Below are 23,146 nucleotides of genomic sequence, written 5' to 3'. Positions count from 1 at the left end.
ATAGGCATGTGCCACCACACCAGCTAATTTTTGTATTTTTCAATAGAGATGGGATTTTACTATATATTGGCCAGGCTGGTCTCAAACTCCTACCCTCAGGTGATCTGCCCACCTTTTCCTCCTGAAGTGCTGGGATTACAGGTGTGAGCCACCTTCCTGGCATGTTTCCTACTTTAGCTAACCTTTTTGTGTAACTACTGTAGGAAGCCTGTGCAAATCAAACAGGTTTTCGAACTGAGGTGGTTTTTACTACACGATGAGACTGTTGACTTCATCATTGGCCCCACGTATGCAGAAGATGATCCTAAGTCAGATAGTAACCAAATACATTTCATTTCCAAGAAAATTCAAATAAAAGAAGATGGTATTTGGAAGACTAAGTTTTGACAGTAACATAGTACACTTTGGCAGCAAAAATTAGGGAGATGCTGAAACATGGTACTAGGAGGAATTTTCAGTCTTTTTTATTCCTTAGATTTAAAAAATGTTCAATTTATTACCTCAGGGTTCAGTATCAAATTAAAATAGATAAATGGAGACTTTAATAATAGCCAGCTGTCTGGAGTTGTTTTGATTTGGTGTCTCTGGGAAGAGGAATGATGGATTAGATTACTTTTGGATGTCTCTTTCAGATGATATGTCAGCAAGGCGAACGCTGTGTTTAGGGTAGTGAGATAAAAGTCGTGTGCACAGGTAATCTACCAGCTTTGGTGGAGTGTTGAAGACTAGACTGGTGCAATGAGGAAATGGCCAGCCACTTGAAAGCTGGAGAAAACAGGTAGGCCCCAGAGAGCAAAGACTCTCTAAGAACTTAAAAGTTGTTTGGGTAAGCATATTTGGAATAAAATGGGCAGTGATTCTGTTAATGAACAAAGAAAGTTATTTCAAATATGAATATGTAGGTAATGTAGTATATTGCTGGTTGTGATAGTGTTGTTCTGAGAATAAAGATAAATCAGCACATAAATTTGTGTGTATTAAAAGTGATACATTTCAGAATAATTTTAGTATAAAATCAAATTATGTATTTCCCTTAAGACGGAATATTGTGTGAGAAAGTGATAGCCAGGAAGTGCATATGTCTAATGGACTGAAAAGGAAAATAAGTTGCTAATACTGAATAATTGAACATAGTTGGGGCCAAAGGGCCTGGGAAAAAGCTGAAATAACCAAAGAACAAACAATGCCCCTGGTAAAAGCTCAAATATTCTTACTATAATAAGTCACAGAGAAATATTTCTTCTGTTTCGTATCTTTGAAGAAAGAATTCCAGATGTTAAACACATCTGATATATATTGTGCTTACTACTGAGTGACAAATGTATGATTTAGAAGGGCCATAAACTAATTTCTCTAAGTAGTGCTGTCCTCTCAAACTGAGATATGCCTGGGCAAACCCATTTGTGTTTCACTACACAAAGTTAGTTAGCTTGTGTGGATTTCAGTAACAGTTATAGATTTTCAGTTTCAATTCTACTGAGAAAATTTTTCTTTCAAGTATTAGGTGGCATTGCCACCTGCTGTGCTTAATTTGGCTTTTTGTCAGTATAAACAGTTTTGGTGCTATTGCTGTGAGGGTACCTGAAAGGAAGGACTTTATATCCAAATATTTAAAATTATTTGTTTGCTCTGCCAAAAAAATGAGAACTGACATGCCCATTGAGGCAGAGGTGTAGAGTGTATACTCTCTTTACCATATCAGTGTTGCTGGACATTTTTGGAATTTCCCAGTGGGCAGTGAGTGTTCTGAGTCGAAGTGTAAGTAGGGAGGCAGAACAATTTTCAGGCACCTCCCAAAGCAGATCTTTTCAGTGAGAGTTTGTTATTTACTGAGAAGTGTTACAAATTCCCATACCTTCACATATAAGCATCTTAAGTATGTAAATATGAGGTATTTATAGTCCTAAATTGCTCTTTTAGAAATTACAATATGAAAAATTAAATTCGTGCTTCCCAGTGATGGTCTGGCATTCATTATTGAGGATCCTTGGGCACTTAAGAAAACAGGAATTGTTTGAGAAACGTGGCAGTATGTCACATATAAGGAATAGGCAGACTGTATTCTTTCCTGGGTATTATATATGAGAATCTTTAAATATCAGTTTTTGCAGTGCCTGTAACAGATGTGTCTTTAAAATGTTTTTTGGGTAAAAATAACTGTACCTGCCCAAAGTAACTGTCTAGATGGATTCCTGGTCTGTTGGTCCCCGCATGATCTGGTGTCTGCCAATCTGTTAGATCTCAATGCCCACCACTTTCTCGGTTGCTCCTTCTGTTCCAGCCTCATAACCTTCTTACTGTTCTTTGAATGCACCTAATTCATTTCCAAACCAAAGGCCTTTCTCTTTGCTTTTCACTTGCTGTACCCTCTGCTTGGAAACAGTCTTCCCCTAGCCCTCTACTGGCCTGTTCCCTCCCTTTAGAACTCTTAAGGTCCTCTCATCAAAGGGCTTTTCCTGATGGCCTCATGGAATAGAGCCCTTCTCTTAGTACTCTGTTTTCTCCTGCTCTGTTTTAGTTGTCATCATAGTACTCATCTTTACACGAAATTATATTCTACATTTGTTTACTTTTAAGTTCCACGTGCTCTGGGGCTTTGTCTTGTTCACTGAAAGATTCTTGATGCCTTCAGCCATTAAGGACCCAATAATTGTTTGTTGAATGAACAAATGATTGTTCAGATGTAGCATGAAAATACATACCTTATTGGACTGATTGTCTTTTATTTTATAAAATAAAATTTTGGAAATCTTGAATTCTTATCAAGTCTGCCAAGGTGAATTTGTAACCTGTATGTTCGTGTTACTTGGTGTTGGAGATATGGAGTGCTAATCACTCACTCCTTTCCCTTTTTTTCTGGATTCTAGTGGAATAGAAACATGAAATGAGAGTTGAATGGTGATTGGTATATAAGTTTTATAAACTGGGCAAGTCCCTAGCAACTGATAATGCAGGGGTTTTGGAGAAGCTAGATTTCAAGTAACTTGGATTCAAGAATGTCCAACGGGCTACCTGCTTTTGGAGTTACTCGCCTCCTCTCTCCAGCTGAATGTAGAGTAGGCCTGAGCAATGAGAGCGTATGGTCTGAGACAAAAATCAGAGAGCCCACCGTCCTCAGCAATCCATGAGTGGGCCATGAAAGGATAAAATGGGATTGTTTCATCCATTCACAAGTAAAGAGCATAACATTTTGTTTCATTGGATGTCAGATTCCCGCTGGCTAGATGAGCAGGTTCTCCTTTTATGGAGATGATTCTGTAAGCAGGTCCAGAGAGGAATTGAAATGATTGCTCCAGTTCTACCCCTCTCAATTGGGAAATAAGCAGTATGACCCTTCTCTTTGGAGAAAAGGGGAAGGTTGCAATAATGATTATTCTCTGAACAATTGTGATTGCAATACATATACTGGAATATACTTACAAACCGAAATAATTTTGACCAGAAAAGAGCTATCAACATAGGATGTTTCTGAGAGTTCATTGCAATTGTGAGTCATCAAGACATCTGCCAAATGAAATAGTAGGCTGTATTTCTACATGTGTTTAAGAGAAGAATGCATGTTAGTCCAACTTCTATTTATCACCCATCAATAAAAAAGGTATATACTTATGAAAAAACGTCATGTCCTAACCTTGATGTGTTTAAAGGCTAATATTCTGACTTCCATTGTAAACTCAGGAGCCTTTAATGTTTCAGGTTCGTGGGAGTAAGGGAGAAGTTTTGTACATTTTGGATGCTACCAACCCACGGCACTCCAACTGGCTTCGCTTCGTTCATGAGGCACCATCTCAGGAGCAGAAGAACTTGGCTGCCATTCAAGTGAGCTTATTTGCTTCTCATTTGTACTATGCACTGTGAGGGGGATGAATTAATATATGACTGTACTCCCTGTTTTAAATTTGTTTCCCAATGACCTCCTTCAAATAACAGTAACTAACTCATAAAAGCAGAGAAATCTCATCTAGTCAGCATATGTAGGAAAGGGCAAGCCTAGCTGTAAACTAACACCAGGGTACTTACTTTATGAGAATTCCTGAGGGAATGAATTACACAGTCTGATATTGTCCTTGGCAGATCTCGCTTTCAGGTACTTTTATTTCATTCAGTGAATATTTATTGATATTTTAATTTGTTTGATAGTTTATTTTGTTCATAGTACTATACCCTCTGTTAGTGTTTGGGAAAGGCTTTATGGAGAAGGTTTACTTGGGGATATTCCCTGTGACCAGGCTTTGAGCTTGTCGGAGGTGGTGTGTTAGTCAGGGTTTCCCAGAGAAACAGGTGCAGTGGCTCACGTCTGTGATCTCAGTATTTTGAGAGGCTAAGGTGGTAGGATCACTTGAGCCCGAGAGGTCAAGGCTGCAGTGAGCCATGAAGATGCTGTTCCACTCCAACCTGGGCAACAGAGCAAGACTATGGCTCCAAAAAAAAAAAAAAAAAGAAAGAATATATCCTTATATATCCTTTTTTTAATATAAAAAATATATTAAAATATATATATGGTTGTGTATATATGTATTTGTATATGTGTGTATATATGTGTGTATATATGTATATGTTTATGTACGTGTGTATATATATGTATATATAAAATAGGGGATTACCTCACAATGATTATAGGAGCTGGTAAGTTTAAAATCTACATTGCTGATATACCAGTTTAAGTCTAATGGCCAGAAGCTGCTATAGAACCAGGAAGAGCTGATATCCCACTTGGAAACCCATCAGGCAAGAAGAGCTAGTGTTCCAGGTTGCAGGCTGTTAGGAGAATTCTCTCTTACTCTGGGGTAGGTCAGCCTTTTGTTCGATTCAGGACTCAGCATGATTGGATGAGGCCCACCCACATTATGGAGGGCAATATACTTTATTCAAGTCTCCTGATTTAAATGTTAATCTTTTCCAAAAACACCCTTACAGAAACACCCAGAATAATGTTTGACCAACTATCTGGGACCCTGTAGCCTAGTCAAGTTAACATGTAAAGTTAACCATCACTGGTGGGAACCGTGTTTTATTGAATTCCATTTCCCTGTATCCTAGCATACTGCTGGACAAAACATTAGGTTTTGATACAAACTATGAGTTGAACTTAGGTGATCCCTCAGTGGAAAATAAGGCAAGAAGAGAAAATGATATAGTTTTTAGAGGAGCCCTATAGTTAGGGCTCCTCTAAAACACATTGATCAGATGACCAAAAGAATAAGGAAACATGAAATTCTGGCAGATAATTGACTGATTACATGTGAAAGCTCATCTTCCTGGATCCTAAACTTCAGAAGAGGAAGTAAAGCTATGGTTGGCAAAAGTAAGAGGGGAAGGGAAAAGAATAAGACATGTACAGTATTTGAGAATCTACCATGTACACTGTTCAAGAAGCTTCATATACATGTGGTCATTTATTCGTAGAAATTCTGATAGTTTGACAATTTGTTGACATTACACTGATTTCATTCAATTCTCAATATAAAATCAACAGTAGCAAGAAGGAAAAGGCACAGAATTAAGTTTTAAAGTAACTAGCAAACAGTCATCTGGACTACTTAATTTCCTAATGTCATCTAAACAATTTTTTTCAGTACAAATGAGTATTAGATAATCAATGTGATTACTGTCCCTTTTTGCATGGATACATGAGAGATGACTCTTACTAAACAGCTGAGGTGACATGGAAAATAGGATCTCTGGCAGCCGGGGATATTCAAGCCACTTTTCCGATTATTCATGATGGCCATTGATCCAACCACAAGTTTAAACTGATGGTTTTTTTTTTTCTTTTTCAACATGTAGACATTATTTTTTTCCAAGTGTTTATATATTTTTTCATGGCTTTCTGAGGCAAACTCATCTCATGAGAACATCATTTATGTCAATATTTTAATTTACGGACTCAGTTTGTTTCTTTGTAAATGTTACTATTATTAAAATTGCCTATAGAGCCATGAATTTACCTTAAGCCAACCCATTGTTTTGGTAGGTTCTCCATCATTGTGATTGTGGAGAATATTATTTATGCTAGATGGTTTTTCTTTTCAGGTGTAAATAATGATTTTAAGCCTTCTCCAAATTCCTTCAGTTTCAGAAATGTCTTCCTATTGCCTATTATTTCTGTAGAATCAGTAGGTCTCTTTCTTTGCCTAAACTTACAAAGTGTTATGTGAGTTTCATCTTATATTTCCTTAGGTAATACTTGTTTAAGAGTTCCCCTTAACTGAACATCTTACTTGTAATGATCCCTTTAGTTAATGGAAAACAGTGTCAATAAGTGTTTATACCTTGATCTTTCACCATTTACTCTGCTACTCTACTATGCCCTGTATGTTATCATATTGTAGGCACTTCGCTCATTTTCAGTAATCACATTGTCTAAGACTTACAGTTTTCATGTTCATTTAGTACATTCCACGCAGTACTTTTCTTCCTCTATATCAACTGTGTTTTTTCCTTGAAAGAAAATATAAATCACAAAAGATGACAGGTACTCCAAGAAATTATTAATGACTTAACAAGAGGAGTGAGGGGGGATTAGAACAGGACTCATGTAACTGGTGGGCTCTCTGAAATTTCACTCTTGAATTAGAATCTAAGTATGTTCAGAAGCCACTCTGAGAGGCTTTTGGTGCAGAGCAATGACAGTGGCTTTCATTTCTTTTAACACTGTTTTGCACTTTCTTAATAGGGATGCAGTGCACTGCTACCATATTTTTTGTCATAGATTACAATAGGGATCTTTGTTAGCTCCCTTGAGGTAACATCTTTCTTATTTTGAACAGTAGTTGGAGTAGAGGATTGCTGAGGGTTCAAAATCACATCTGAGCTAAAGGCAGAGAGCATAATAGTTGGGTCACGTGGCTGAAAGAGATTTCAGCCTTCTAATTGGTTGGAATGATCTCCTAAAGATTGCATTCCAGAAACATTGAGTTGGTAAGGTCATGATGTTTCCTGCATAACATTATGAATCACTTGCATTCCAAATTGCATCTGAAGTTTGGGGTATTTAGGAAATTTTTTATTTGAGCTGTATATCCCAGGAGTGGAGTAAATGAGAAACATTTGTGACTATGTGGCTTGCTCGGTGGAAAACGTCAATACTTGGTCCAACTTTTTTGGACAAGGGATTATGAAGTTGAGGTCTGTTTTGGCAGAGAATTGGAACTCCTTCTTGGAGACTTGATTATATTTCTAGTTTTGCAATTTATTTGATTTTGGAAAATTTGCTTTGCAAATGATGACTTAAGTATCTGAATTATCAAAGAGGGATCTGGTAAGCAAACAGTTCTTCCCACATGCACACTTTTCAGAATAATCATTTAACTGTATGTTCAGACTTCTGAAAAGTTTCCAACTATGGCTAGAAAATTCTAAATGTGAAAGTTGTGGCTTAAAATGAACTAAAATATCCTTAAGCTCCATAAGAAGTGGGTGATTCTTATTAAATGCTAATTTTGTTGCACTAAAGGAAAAAAATGTATATGTAGCTTAAAAATATTTTTGACCTAGTTTGTGTTTTGCAGGCTCTTAAAAATTTCTGTTCTTTTGATAGAAGATGAATATTTTATGCCACTTACAGTTGAAACTATTAATTATTTGAACATTTCAGAGATGGAGTGCTACATCTCATATTCTTAAGCCCATATTTTCAGGCATGTCTTTTCTGTGACTATTTGCCATACTTATCGATTTACATAAAAAGGTAAAAACATTTGGGTAAAAACATTTGGGTCCTGGTGCACTTCATGAGGGGTGTCAGGATGTGAGGATGGTCTAAATGAGGTGAGAAGGCACTGGGTATTGAGCCAAGATATTCTCACAGCTCTGCCCCAATTCTGCTGTCAGTTTAGAATGCTCATTACCAGCAGTTATTTTGTCACAGATTATTGAACCTCCTTTCTCTGCCTTGCCTGAGGATGGATAGTCATAAACAATTTATCCTGGGGTCTTCTCTGGCGACACGTGAAATTTAAATATGACAGAGCTGGAAAATCACATGTGGATCTCTAAAGAGAGAAGCAACTTTGTTTTCCAAGCACAGATAAGACATTCTCCATTGTCACTAAGCTACCAAGATCCATAGGAGTAACAAATAATGTTGATACAGAATTCAAATAGCAGCAGTACCAACTAAGCAACCAACAAAAATAAATACCAAAAGGATTTATTACTTATGTGCAAAATTATGGCTTTTCCAGTTCTCTATCTTTCCTATTTCTGTTTTTTCTTACCAGATTTATACAAGTGGCATTTTTAGATTTTTTTTAAGAATCTGTCACAAAATGATAAAGTACAGCTGTCTAGTGATTTTCTTCAATAATAACATAAAAATAACAGTTAAATAACTTACAGATCTATCTTTTAATAGGTTATCTTCCAGTAAGGTCTGCATTTGTATTTTATTAGGGTAACATTTTAAACTAAAGTAAAAATGCAATTGGTCCCGTGAGTTTTTAAATACCTGCTCTACTTTGGTCTTATGTGGGGAATTTTATTACTTATCAATATTATTTTCATTAATTTTGTAGCTTATTGACAGGGCAAATTTGCATTTATAGGAATATTCTTAAGTTATTTATAGTGGTAAAGTTGAAATCTGTGTTAATCCTTAAAATGATGATGATGGCAGCTAACACTTACTGAATGCTTACTGCATGCCAGTTAGCAGTTATTCACTTATTAATGTATTTATTAACTATTTACTGTGACTGTATGAGAAAGATATTATTATATAATTTTCATCTTCCTTTGTCAGATAAGGATACTGACTCTCAAGAGCATCTAAGTAACTTGCTTGAGACCACACAGCAAGTGAGTGACTGGGTTTGATTTGAATCCAGATTATATGTCTTCATTGTCCACTCTTTTAACCCCTGTGTTGTAATACCTTAAAGTTGAGATTACTTTTTAAAAACGTAAATTCAGATCTTAAAAATCTTTCATGTTTCTGAACTTGGTATTAGATATTTTTGAAACTACTGACAATTTTCAAAGCAGGTTAATTTTAAAATATATATTTTAAGTTATTTATGTTATGTATCCCTTGATTTTTTTATGTTCCCAAACTGTCCTTAATCCATTATAAAGCATTGCACCTGCTTCTTCTTCATATACAGATCATGCCTAGGCAACATCTATTCTTGTTTCTTTTTCCTTTTGTCTCCCCTTGCCTCATTTTAGCTGCTAGCTAATGTGCTAAAAATGTGATAAAGGTAACATTTAGATCTCTTGAAATTATTATTATAATACACTGTAGTAAAATTTCAGAATCAGAGCCTGTCAGGTTGGGTGTAGAGGAAAGTTTTAATTAGGTGGGACTTTCTGTGCCTCTCGTCCTAGGAACCATAGAGGAAGTTACCTTTTCTACTTCTATTGAAGACCAATCCTGCTTCCCAGTATCCATGTCTCACCCAGCGGTAAAACAGAATCTTTTATAACCTTATCTTTGACTAATATGAAGGTTCTGTCAGTCACTTTTATTAGAGTATGACTTTTGAGTTATTTGCAGAATGACTTTCATCTAGCCTGTCTTATCGGTATGTATTTATGATTGTAGTAGTTATCCATCGTTATGTAACAAATTTACCCCAAATTTTAACAGCTTAAAATAACAAACATGCAGTATGATTTTATACAGTTTGTAAGGGTCAGGAATTTAGGAGCAACTTAGCTGAGTGGTTCTGGGGTTCTGGTTCAAGGACTTTCATGAGGTTGCTGTCAAGTGGTCAGCCAGGGAAAATTTGATTGAAGTCTGTGAAGACTTGATTAGGCTGGAGATTCTGTGTCCAAGGTCTGTCACATGGCAGGAGGCTTCAGTTCTTCACCACTGAACTGGGGCTCTCTCTGGGGTTGCTCAGGACTTGACAGCCTGCTTCTCCCAGAGAGGGTGATGAGAAAGAGTGAGAGCAAAAGTGAGTGAGAGAGAGAGAGGAAGAGAGAAAAAGGGGGAGCTGCAACCTTTTATAACCTAATCTTGGAAATAACGTTCCACAGCATCACTTCTGTTGAATACTATTAGTCACATAGGCCAACCTTGGCACAGTGTAGGAAGGGACTACATGATGGTCTGGATACCAGAAGTCGAGACATCCTAGAGGTTGAGACATCTACCTTCAAGCTACAACAGTGATCAGTGGGGAGAATATACTTTATGTAAGGATGGAATAAGGTTAGAGTAAATGGAAAAGGCAAACACTTGATACAGACTCAGAAGGAATGCAGAACCCAACCCAGTTTGGATAATATTAAGAAAGGCAGTTTCAAGCAGTAGAAAGAGCATGAACTTTGTTGTCTGAAGGACTTTAAGTAGATCCCGGGCTCTGACTTTTGCTGGCTGAGCAAGTTACTTAACTCATTCATTCAACCCATAGCTATGGAGCATCTGCTACGTACCAGGCCCAATGCTGAGCACTGGAGATACTATGACTAAAAAGATGATCTAGCTCTTGTCTTCATAGCAGTAAAAATAACCTTTAAAACTGCTCTTCTTTATGAGTTGATTGTAATAATGCTTACTTTATTGGATTTTTGTGAGGACTAAATTAAATGAGATAATATATGCAAAACACTTAGCCTCTACACACCTGGGGATACTCTGGGTTTCATTCCAGTCCACTCCAAGAAAGTGAGTATCTCAGTAAAACACCATACCATTTTTGGTTTCACAGTGCATGAAAACGTTATATTTATACTATACTGTTGTTTATTAAGTGTGCAGTAGCATTATGTCTAAAAAATACACATACCTTTAAAGAATACTTTATTGCTAAAATGTGTTAATGATTATCTGAGCCTTCAATGAGTTAGAATCTTTTTGCTGGTGAAGTGTCTCACCCTGATGTTGATGGCTGCTGATTGATCAGGGTCGTGGTTGCTGAAGGCTAGGGTGGCTGTGGTAATTTCTTAAATAAGACAACAATGAAGTTTGCTGCATCAATTGACTTTTCCTTTCACAAAAGGTTTCTGTGTAGCATGCTTTGCGTTTTGATAGCATTTTATCCACAGTAGAACTTTAAAAATTGGAGTCAGTCTTCTCAAACCCTGCTGTTGCTTTATCAGATAAGTTTATGTCATATTTGAAATTCTTTGCTGTCATTTCAACAGTGTTCACAGCATCTTCACCAGGAGTATATTCTATCTAAGGAAACTACTTTCTTTGTTCATCTGTAAGGAGCAACTCCTCATCTATACAAGTTTTATCATGAGATTACATCAATTTAGTCACATCTTCAGGCCTCACTTCACATCTTCAGGTCTCACTTCTAAGTCTAGTTAGTTTTCTTGGTATTTCCATCACATCTGCAGTTACTTCTCCTGAAGTTTTGAACACCTCAAAGTCATCCATGAGGGTTGGAATTGACTTCTAAACTTCTGTTCATGTTGATATTTTGCTCTCATCTCATGAATCACACATGTTCTTAATGGCATTTAGAATATCAATCCTTTCCAGAAGGTTTTCAATTTACTTTGCTCAGGTCTACCAGAGGAATCACTGTGACAGCAATAGCCTTATGAAGTGTGTTTCAGAAATAATATTTGAAAGTCGAAATTTATCCTTGATCCATGGGCTGCAGAATGGATGTTGTCTTAGCAGGAATTCAAACATTCATCTTCTTGAACACTCCATCAGAGCTCTTGGGTGACCAGGTGACTTGTCAATGGCAGTATTATTTTGAAAGGAATTTCTCAAATGAGCAGTAGTTTTCAGAAGTGGGCTTAAAATATTCAGTAGACTATGCAGTAAACAGATGACAGTGCCATCATCCAGGCTTGGTTATTCCATCGATAAGACATAGGCAGAGTAGATTTAGCACAATTATTAAGGGCCCTAGGATTTTCTGAATGGTAAATGAGCATTGGCTTCAATGCAAAGTCACCTGCAGCATTAGACTCTAACAAGATAGTCAGCCTGTCCTTTGAAGCTTTGAATCCAGGTGTCACTTCTCCTCTCTCGCCATGAAAATTCTAGATGGTATCTTCTTCCAATAGAACTATTTCGTGTACATTGAAAATCTGTTGTTTAGTGTAGCCAGTTTTCTTAATTATTAATATCTTAGATAGATCTTCTGGATAACTTGCTGCAGCTTCTCCATCAGCTCTTGCTGCTTCACCTTGTACTTTTGTGTTATAGAGATGGCTTCTTTCCTTAGACCTCATAATTCTGCTAGCATCCAGCCTTTCTTCTGCAGCTTCCTTGTCTCTCTCAGCCTTCACAGAATTGAATAGAATTAGGGCGTTGCTCTGGTTTGGGCTTTGGCTTAAGAGAATGTTGTGGCTGGTTTGATCTTCTATCCAGACCACTCAAACTTTCTCCATATCAGCAATAAGATTGTTTCACTTTCCTTATCATTTGTGTGTTCACTGGAGTAGCACTTTTAATTTCTTTCAAGAACTTTTCCTCTGCATTTATAACTTGGCTGTTTGGCCCAAGTGGCCTAGCTTTCAGCCTGTCTCAGCTTTTGACATGCCTTCCTCATAAGCTTAGTCATTTCTAGCTTTTGATTTAAAGTGAGAGACGTGTAACTGTTTCTTTCACTTGAATACTTACAGGCCATTGTAGGGTTATTAATTGACCTAATTTCAGTATTGTTGTGTCTCAGGGAATAGGGAGGTCTGAGGAGAGAGAGAGAGATGGGGGAAGGGCTACTGGTAGAGCAGTCAGAACACACTATCAGTTAAGCTTGCCACTATATAGGTATGGTTTATGGTGGCCCCCTAAACAATTACAATAGTAACACCAAAGACCCTTGATCACAGGTTATCCTAACAGACACAATAATAATAAAAAGGTTAGAAATATTGCAAAAAGTAGCAGAGGCATGAAGTAAGCACATGGTGTTGGAGAAATGGCTCTAAGAAACTAGCTCGATGTAGGGTTGCCATAGTCCTTCAATTTGTAAAATATGCAATGTCTATGAAGCACAATAAAGCAAAGTGCAAGTAAACAAAGTACGCCTGTAAGTGCTGATATAGTAAGCTTAAATTTTCATTATCACCACCCCTTGCCAGGTTTGTAGTTTTTGTCTTTATGATATCGTCTGTATATGAAACAAAGTAAAATCTGTTTTATTTCTTATAAAGCTTTCCCAGAGTATCTAGTATAATTCTGTGCATGTAGAAGACTTCTCAGTAATTATCCACTACTCAAGAGACAACCTGCTGTGTGGAGTGACTGAATCCTAGTGAGCCTGCCCCACAGTGGCCGCAGCGGCCTATGCACCCTGCTACTGAGCTCCTCTGTGTTTAGGTGCACGAAGCATCCTCTTAGGCCACTTGAGTAGTATTTACTGTGGATGACATTGTGCTTGCTGTGCTCTGTGGCCATTCTTCTCTTTGGAAAGATAAAGACTTTATAGACACAAGAAATGCCCTGTGGGGAAGAAGTCTTACTGTACTGTGTGCTGAGATCTTTTTTAGATATAGTGGCTTGGTGACCCTAGGGATAAGATTAAAATCATTATGCTTATATGTTTGTGCCAAACCACTTTTCAGCTTTTTTAAAGAAGAAAGTTTTGTGCAGGCTGATTCTTTCTTTATTTTCTTTTCTTCTTCTTCTTTTTTTTTTTTTAAGGCCAGATCTCATTCTGTTGACCAGCGTGCAGTGGCCTGATCATGGCTCATTGCAGCCTCCATCTCCTGGGTTCAACGATCCTCCCAAGTAGCTGTGACCACAGGCATGTGCCAGCATGCCCATCTACTTTTTTAAAATTTATTGTAGAGATGGGTTCTTGCATTGCTGCCCAGGCTGGCCTTGAACTCTTGTGCTTAAGTGATCCTCCTGCCTTGGCCTCACAAAGTGCTGGGATTACAGGCATTAGCCACCATGCCTGGCCTATAGAGCACCTTTTATGTGCTCATTTATGGTAGTCTTGTGCAGGACGTTGACATTAAATTAAATTAATTAATTAATTAATCTTGAGACAGGGTCTCTCTCTGTTGCCCAGGCTGGAGTGATGCAGTGGCACAATCTCGGCTCACTGCGACCTCTGCCTCCTGGGTTCAAGCTATTCTCCTGCCTCAGCCTCCCGAGTAGCTGGGATTACAGGTGCACACCATCACGCCTGGCTGATTTTTGTATGTTTAGTAGACAGGATTTCACCAGCTACGTTGGCCAGGCTGATCTCAAACTCCTGATCTCAAGTCATCCACCTGCCTCGGCATCCTAAAGTGCTGGGATTATAGGTGTGAGCCACCATGCCCAGCTGACTGATTGTTTCTTATAGAAATCCTCTGAATTTTGCCTGCTCTCAGATGTTTTTGCAGATTGGGTAATGCTGGATATTAGAAAGTTGTGTCCCTAGAAATTATAGCCTTATGGGGCTCATATTCTTTCCATATTTAGTGACCTAACAAAGCCTACCTCTGTAACATTAACCAAAAGAAGGCTAGAGGGCTGAAGAATGTTTGTTCCCTCATTGATTTGGGGCTTTTGGTTGTAATAGGATTGGTGATAGTGAAAGTGTGAAGTAGAATTGAAAATAGAAATTCTGTGAAGTTGTCATGGGGGGAAAGTGGCAAATCTTACATTTCATATTTAGATTAAATTATAGTGTTTAATTTAAAAATTTTAAAATTTAAAACATTTTAAAAATAGTTAATTTGAAATATTCCCAAGACTCCTAGAATTGAAATCCAAAATACTTAATATCATGATGACACTTAGATAAACTATTTATTTATGTTGTCATCTCTATCACTAGGCTGAATTTCTCAAGAGTGGCATTTGTGTCAGTTATGTTTGTTTCCCAGTGTTCATTTCGTCTAGTGGGGGCTCAGTAAGTGCTTGTTGAACTGGCCTCCTTTGGCAGCTCTTCTGCCTCTTTCCTGATGTGGTACACCTAGTTGAATGTACCTTGTCACTTGGGAAAAGGCTTACATCTGTTTCCTTTAAAATAACAGAAAGCAAATGCTTCCACTTGAACTCTGGCCTGAAATATATGTGCATGCGAGTATTTGGTCTGGCAAAGTGTCACATTTTTACTCTGTGAGTGCTGAGTATGTACTTGTATGTGTGTACACATTTCAGTCTACTGCTAAGTAGTTTTATCTTAGCCAGACTGCTGTGCAGCCAACAGCACCTCATCGTTAATGTCAAAAGTCTTTTTACAGATATAACCACAGACAAGCAGAACCTTTAATTCAGATACTCTGTTGATTAACAACCAGAGAGTTCAGTCTGGACTCACTCAGAAAACTAGGATATAGAATAATGAAATAGCTAAGGCTACTGAGAAAAGAAGTATTTACTATGAAGTGGTAGGGTGCTTTCAAATCATACGTAACAAATGTAGTAATGAAAGATTAGTATTTGAGAAGTAATCAATATTGCACTAAATATACTGGAACTGGGCTATATCATTACAAGATTTAGGAGGTATGTTAGAAATTAAAAAGAAGAATCTTAGGAATGTTTTAGTCACTAGAAAATATAATGAAACATTTGTTATATATGGAGCCAAGCAAACAACATGAAAGCTCACTTACCAGAGGAGGAAATTAAACTAACAACCATGTACGTGTGAGTGCGTGGGTGTGTGGTGTGTATTTTTGAAGTGTTAAAACTAAAATTTAGACACCCAGAATAAGCACATATACTACTTGTTGCCAGGCAAGATTTTTGGTGTATGAACATAAAGAAGGAAATGACTTTGTTTTTGTGTTTCAAAATTGGAAATATGTTTTATGGTAAGTTTTAAACTATTTTTTAATGGTTGGCATTAAAGAAGTCAATAAACAAATTACAAAGTGAAGTAAATGTAATGGATACAACACAAAACAGTAGAATTAGCCACATGTAGGTCTTTATCAATGGAAGTTGAGTAGTCTAGGGAAATTTCTATTCAAAGAAGACTGTACTACATCCAGTGGCTGAATAGACTGTCATAAAAGGTTCAGCCACTGTTGAGCAATACGAAGTAAAATGTGAAGTTCTGCATTCTATCACTGAATTCACTACTCAAAAGAAGGTATAAAAATTACTTTGTACTTTATATACTGTACTCAATGTAATTTGTATAACAAAGTTATACTGTATTAAGCCAAGTATATTTCACTCTGATAATTTTGAGAAGTCTACTATGTCACAAAATCTAGGAAAATGTTACCTTAGACCCTAATCTAATCATCCTTGATTGAGTCTTAGTCACCGTAGAAATCTCACATGATTTAAAAAACACAAGGATAGGTAGAGATTTGTTAAAGGATACAAAATTACAGCAAGATAGGAGGAATAAGTTCTAGACTTTTTCACTGGGGTCCCCAACCCCTGTGCCGTAGACCCATACCTGGCTGCACAGCTGGAGGTGAGCCATGGGTGAGCGAGAATTACTGCCTGAGCTCTGCCTCCTGTCTGAGCAGCAGTGGCATTAGTTTCTTATAGTGATGGCATGGAGGGCTGTCTCGAGTGGCCGCTGCCATCATGCCAGCCACTGCAGGGAGGGTATGGGGAGGAGGCAGATAGCCCCCTGCAGCCTGCCGCCCTAGGGGCCACCATGATGTGTCCGGGCTGGGTCGCCTGTCAGGCCTATCGTGGGCAGAGTCGTGACCTGTGATGGACAGAGGGGCCCCATATTGCGGTCCCAGGTTGGGCAGAGAGGGGCCCTGAGATGAAGCTGGGCCTGGAGTGGTGCTGTGCTTGCCCATGGGGTGAAGGGGCTGGGCCTGGGTCACGGAGCTGGGGCCACACTTTTGGGGCCTGAGGTGGGAATTGGGAGCAGTGCTTGTTTTGAGGACCCAGCCAGCCATGCAGTCACTGTACCCACCCTGCTGAGGGTGCTGGGTTCCTATGCCTTGGGAGGAGGCTCTGCGTGGGGCTGCCCAGGGCCATGTCCATGGGGTCCACCCTGCATTGGGGTGACTGCCAAGCCTGACATTCCCAACGGCTGGGCCTGGGGCCCGTGATCCACTCCCAGAGGAGCCCCTCCCCAGGCAGGGCCCTGAGCCAAATGACGGGGAGCCCCAGGCTGTCCCTGAGCACAGGGCCAATGGGGAGAGCTTGTGTCAATGTCACTCTTACCCCAAATGCTGGCCCCAGCCCGGCGAGAACCTGGAGCCCTGCCCCAGGGTGCGAAGGGGCACAGCCAGGACTGCATGCTCCATGGAGCCAGTGGGAGCCAGGAGCAGGTAGCAGCCGCACCCTCCCAGATGCAGCTTCAGCTACCCAAGTTGGCGCTGTGGACCCAGGCCTCCCTGTGCTGCTTGCAGGCTCTGAAATGCCTGCTCCCGCTCCCTGGCTTCTCCCAGCTGTCAGCGCCTACTCTGATCTCAGAGCAATGTGGGGCTGAGCCCGGTTGCTGTCACAGCCTGGCTGGGGGTGCATACACTTGGGGCAGTGCTGACACACCAGCTGCCTGCTGCCTCAGCTCCCTGCTGCCTCAGCTCCCCCCCTCCAGACTTGGGCACCAATGAGTGTGGGGGGGTTGGAAACCAATGCAGAGCTGAGGGCAGCTCAGTGTGGCCTGCAGGTGTCCCTTGGCACAAGCACCTGGGCTCCATGGAGGTGGCAGGAGGCAGATAGGCTCCTGGGCGAAAGGGGGCAGGTACCCAGTGAGGCCCCACCTTCAGGCTAGGGATTGCCTGAAGGCTGGGGGCCAGGCTGACAGTCCGGTCGACCAGAATGGGAACTTGTGGTGCCTTTTCTGGGCCTGCCCATGACTGCCTGTGAACCAAAGAATGCACACTTCCTCCCCTCCGAGGCCTGTAAAAGCCTCAGGCTCAGCCAGAGCAGAGCAGATGATGGAATGACCAGCTGCAGAGAGGAGCTACCCTCTCTGCTGAGAACTGAATGCTTATTGTGATGGCTTGCCTAGAGAGAGGAGTTACCTTCTCTGCTAGCAGCCTGAATGCTCATTGGTATACCCTGCCTGTGGAAAGAAAACCTGCGGGTTTCCTCTGAGCTGTTCTGTTGCTCAATGAAGTTCCTCTTCATCTTGCTTACCTTCTACTTGTTTGTATACCTCATTTTTCCTGGTCACAGGACAAGAATTTGGGACCCGCCGAATGGCGAGGCTAAAAGAGCTGTAACACAGACAAGACTGAGACCTGCTCCTTGCTTGCCACATTGCGAGTGAAGAGAAGGAGAGAAGAGCTGCAGCCTTTCAGGGATCCCAGACCTGGGATCTCCCCAAGCCAGGGCTGTGACTCCTTCTTTGGGGTGCTGCAGTTCCTGGTGTCTCCGAGCTTCTGGATACCACTATGTTCCCTGGTGTCAGCTGTGGAAGCTACTTGCGGTGTGCCTGTCCCAGCTGCAGCCTGGCAGAGAGCTGGCACCTGTGCTGGCACCTGGAGCTGCCCACCCTTCTGCAGCAGCCGGCATATCTGACTGTGCATTGCCCAGACCCCACACTCACTCTCACACCCCTTGCCGCTCCATGCAGTCTCCCTTGGCAGGTGTGGAATCCAGGCCATTAGTGTGAGCTGAACACAACCTGCCAGGTCGAGTGGGCAGAATGAGCTCAGTGGACTGAAGCAAAAATTTGGGCAAAGGCACGACTGGCCACAGAGGTTTCCAGCCAGAAAAGCAACACCCCAAAGATCCCATAATAATAGGAGTGCAAAACCTGTTGTAAACTGCACATGCCAGGGATCTAGGTTGTGTGTTCCTTATGAGAATCTAGCTAATGCCTGGTGATCTGAGGTGGAACAGTTTTATCCCAAAACCATCCCCAGCCCCATCCCTGTCCATGGAAAAACTGTCTTCCACAAAACCTGTTCCTGGTGCCAAAAAGGTTGGGCACTGGTATTCTATACCACTGTAGGATGACTATAGTTAACAATAATATATAGTTTCAAAAAGCTAGAAGGAAGACATTGAATGTTCCCAACACAAAGAAATGATACATGTTTGAGATGATGGATATGCTGATTATCTTGATCTGATCACTATACGTGATATGTATTGTAACATCACTAGGTACCCCATGAATATGTACAATTATGTGTCAAGATAAATAAGTAATAAAATAAAAAGCTTTATCTTATTCCCCAAAAAAAGACAGCTTGAGGAAAGGAAAAAGGAAGATTACTAGCAGAGTTGTAGGCTATTGTCTATGGTACTTTACTGCATGAGGAAGGTACAGAGGCTGAATGGAAGAGGGGTTGTAAAATTGGAGTATGGGCTTTCCTTTCACATGGAGCTTTGTTTAACAGAAGTCTAGAAAGTAGATATAAGAATCATTATCATGGTTAGTTTATGTCAAAACTATACATACTGTCTTATTATACTTAATTAAATGGGTAATCATTTGACTAGTGTGTCTATGAGTTCGTAAGTTGGTACTTAATGGTTATATTATTTAATTCACCTCAGTGGACAGAGATTAAAACAGAGTCATTTTCTGGTTCCTTTTCCTGTGGTTAATTAAGTCCTTTGAGATATGGCTGTGTACACTTTATGGTGGTTTACACATGTCTGTTTTAGTAGTTTTGCAGACAGTAGACAGGAACAAAAAGGGGCATAGTCATTCTTGCTGAGAGTTAACCCTACACTTCTCCAAGCAGTAGAATGTAAACTCAACTAGGCTTTTGAGAACTTTCCCTCAGTGACTTAATTAATTCCATGCCCATTTCTGGACTTTGGAATATAGCATGCATCTATGTAGCTTGTTTTTTACTTTATCAAATTTAAAATGCTCATTATCGAACATTTATATTTTTATATTAAACTTTTTTAAGTATAACCTGCTTGGTTTCAAATATTTCACATGCAACATGACATTGGGTGGAATAATGTTATGTTGTATGTAAAAGTGTAAGTTGTATGTAAAAGATTAATATCACAATCCTTTGAAATACTTTGCACCTTGCTATTGAATAAAGTTGATGACTTTTAATTCTGTTGACATAATCTAGAACCCATAGGGAAACTCTATGATAATGTTTTACTTCTAGAAAGTCAGTCAATAAGTAAAAACAAAACAGAAAAAACATAAAAAACTTTTATTATCCATGCTTATGAAATGAGATTTCAAATGGAGTCACTTTGATGCATCATACAAATTTATCAAATTATTGAAATTTTGCATCAGCAGGCACCTCAGAGATTAAATATATCCTTCAGGAAACCTAGCCTTATAACAGTATCACTAGCCTTATAATAATCAGGTAGTTGTAGTATCCTGTCCTTTTAGACTTAGTATTGGATTGACAGTCAGGCATGGCAATTCCTGAGCATGTTGGTGGTAGATTGGTGGAGATGGTGCTGGAAGTCACCTCCAGAGCATGGTGAATTTGATAGGCAGGTGGGTAGAATAGCCTCAGAACATTTGACTTTCACTCTATATAAATCTTGTGGCACATAGCCCTTTATATTGGGTTTATTAATAATAATGATAAAAATAGTCATTGTGACTAATAGTAATTGGCACTATGCTTAACACTTTAGATATATTGTCTTATTTAATTCTAACAACCCCCCTTAAAGTAGTAGTAATATTCCCATTTTGCTGATGAAAAAACTGAACCCAAGTATATAGAGCTTGAAAGTGGTGGAACAAAGAGCTTTTCACCCTAGCCAGTCTAACATGCAGTTTTGGTATCTAGATTCCCCCAGTTAGAGATGATGAGCATAATAATCAGTTTTTATCTAGAAGATTCAGATGGATACTTGTACATTTTACAGCAATGATAAATATGTGCTTTAAGTACCTTTTAAATATATGAGTTGTGGTGATGTTTACAGTTGATCTAACACCAAAGCTAATAAAGTATCTAACTGTAAGTCTTACAGGAGAAATCATGGGTTAAAAGTCATTTGGAATTGAGGGCACTCTCAGTGCTTAAGAGGATGTTTCTATAGAAGAATACAAGTATCCTGTTTTATACTTGATCTTAGTAAAAAGACCAAGAAGAGATGTAATAGCCTTTGTTAATGTTTGGAAATATATTAAAATTAAAAAGATATTATAAAAGATATATTTTTCTATTTTTTGGAATATTAGGAAAGATGATAATAAACAATACTTATATATTCCTGAACTTCTGACATCAACATTCACACTGCCTTACAAATGCACACTTTCTCATTCTTTTTTCCTAAAATAGAGAAATATCCCCTTCTCTTTCTTAAGAACAAATCTTCTACCTGTTTCTCTTTCTGATGAACACTTACCTTGTAGGTTATCCCTTCTCCCCATTTGATCTTTATCCTCTCCTTCCTTCAATTGTCTGTATGCTGTGTCTTCATTTTCTTACCTCCAACGTTCTCTGCCACCCACACTAACCTGGTTTCTGCTTCCCTCTGGCCTTCTGTTTGTTCTCTCTCAGGTCACTAGTTCTGTCCTCATTATGAAGCCACTTGATGCTTTTCAGATTTCCTTTTACTCTCAGACTCCAAGGCAACATTAGGTGTTGTGGACAGCTACCTCCATCTTTCAACTCACCCTTCTTTGGCTTCCTGAAACCACCTATCCTCTTAGTCACTTTTTTTTCTTTCGCCTTTATAGCTTATATTCTTTTACCCAGCTATTAAATGTGCGAGTTCCTTTCCTTTTGTATTAGTCTGTTTTTATGCTGCTGATAAAGATGTACCAGAGACTGGGGAAAAAAAGAGGTTTAGTTGACTTACAGTTCCTCATGGCTGGGGAGGCCTCACAATCATGATGGAAGGCAAGGAGGAGCAAGTCACGTCCTACATGGATGGTGGCAGGCAAAGAGAGAGAGGTTGTGCAGGGAAACCCCCATTTTTCAAACCATCAAATCTTGTAAGACTTAGTCACTATCACAGGAACAGCACAGAAAAGACCTGCCCCTATGAGTTACCTCCCACAATATGTGGGAATTCAAGATGAGATTTGGATGGGGACACAACCAAACCATATCTCCTTTATTCTACCTCTTTCAAATATGTGTGTACATGCATGCACACAGGCATAGGCACACATGCGCATGCACACACACACATTTTCTCTTTACTAGGTTTCTCCTATTTGAACTCTAGACTAGGTCAGTTTTCTATTATATACTTCGGTAGTACTGTGTTGCTCTTTGTCGTCACATTCATCAAGTTATTTTTATTTCTTTGGTGGTTGATTAATGGCTATTTCCACTCTTTAGGAATACTGTAAACTCTTTAGGAATAGGTACTGTATTTTATTGCATTATGTTATACTTAGTCCTAATTGCTTCACCTTATGTGCTCAAGTCCTAAGAGCTCATAAGTGCTCAACAATTTTTTCAAATGATTTATCTTTATCAGAACTACTTTCAGATTACTTGAGTGAAAACAATCATAGAATTAAAAATTGTTGACATTGAAGGATTATGTGCAGGTGAGTCAGGAAGAAGAACTGGGAGAGCCCACATGTAATTCTAGTTCATGTTTAAAGGCATGAGAGCCAGGAGAAATGATGGTGTAGTTTCAGTCCAAAGGCAGGCAGGCTTGAGACACAGAAAGACCTGAATTTGAGTCTGAGGGCATGAAAAGCCAAATTCCTTGCTTGATGATAGTTGAAATTCTCTTGCTTGGAGGAGAGTCAGCCTTTTTGTTTTATTGAGGCCTTCCACTGATTGGATGAGGCCCACCTACACTTTTTAGGGTAATCTGCTTTACTGAGTCTACTCTACTGATATAAATGTTGATTTCATCTAAAAACAACTCCACAGAAACACACAGAATAATATTTGACCAAATATCTGGACACTCCACGTCCTAGTCAAGTTGACACATTGTCTCATTCTGTTCAGGCTGCTGTAACAAAAATAGATGATGCTGGGTAGCTTATACCCTACAGAAATTTATTCCTCACAGTTCTGGAGGTTGGGAAGTCCAAGATCAAGGTGCCTGCTGTTTCAGTTGTCTGACGAGGGCCTGCTTCCTGTTTCATAGGCAGCTGTCTTCTTGCTGTAACCTTATGTGAGGCAAGAAAGTAAGGGAGCTCTCTAGGGCCCCTTTTATAAGGGCACTAATCCCATTCATGAGGGATCCATCCTCATGACCTAATCACCTCCCAAAGAGCCCCCCTCTAAATGCCATTACATGGGGAATTAGATTTCAACATATGAATTTGGGGGGACACAAATATTCAGCACATATAAAATTAACCATCACATTGATCAAATGAACATTTCTTATAGGCTGCTTTCAACTAGTTTTTTCAGATGTGCAATCCATAGGCCATGTTTAATCTATGCCTGATTTTTTTCTTAGTGCTTTCACTTTGCT

At 39.3% G+C, this 23,146-nt stretch overlaps 1 protein-coding gene across 7 annotated transcripts in view; it reads left to right on the top strand.

Moving 5' to 3' along the window:
• Positions 1–23,146, top strand: part of PRDM5 (PR/SET domain 5) — a 236,345-nt gene that overhangs the window by 65,336 nt on the left and 147,863 nt on the right. For all 7 annotated transcript variants that reach the window (XR_010156344.1, XM_009448212.4, XM_054683350.2 and 4 more), the window contains exon 3: positions 3,697–3,819. Coding sequence is in view for 6 of the 7 variants with exons in the window: in XM_009448212.4 (XP_009446487.1) it covers positions 3,697–3,819 (123 nt within the window). In the remaining variant the exon portion in view is untranslated. The remainder of the gene's footprint in view (positions 1–3,696; positions 3,820–23,146) is intronic.

This window comes from Pan troglodytes, chromosome 3, assembly GCF_028858775.2.
Source record: "Pan troglodytes isolate AG18354 chromosome 3, NHGRI_mPanTro3-v2.0_pri, whole genome shotgun sequence".
Taxonomy (NCBI): domain Eukaryota; kingdom Metazoa; phylum Chordata; class Mammalia; order Primates; family Hominidae; genus Pan; species Pan troglodytes.
Note: the sequence above shows the minus strand (reverse complement) of the source record. Positions and strands in the feature narration are given on the sequence as shown.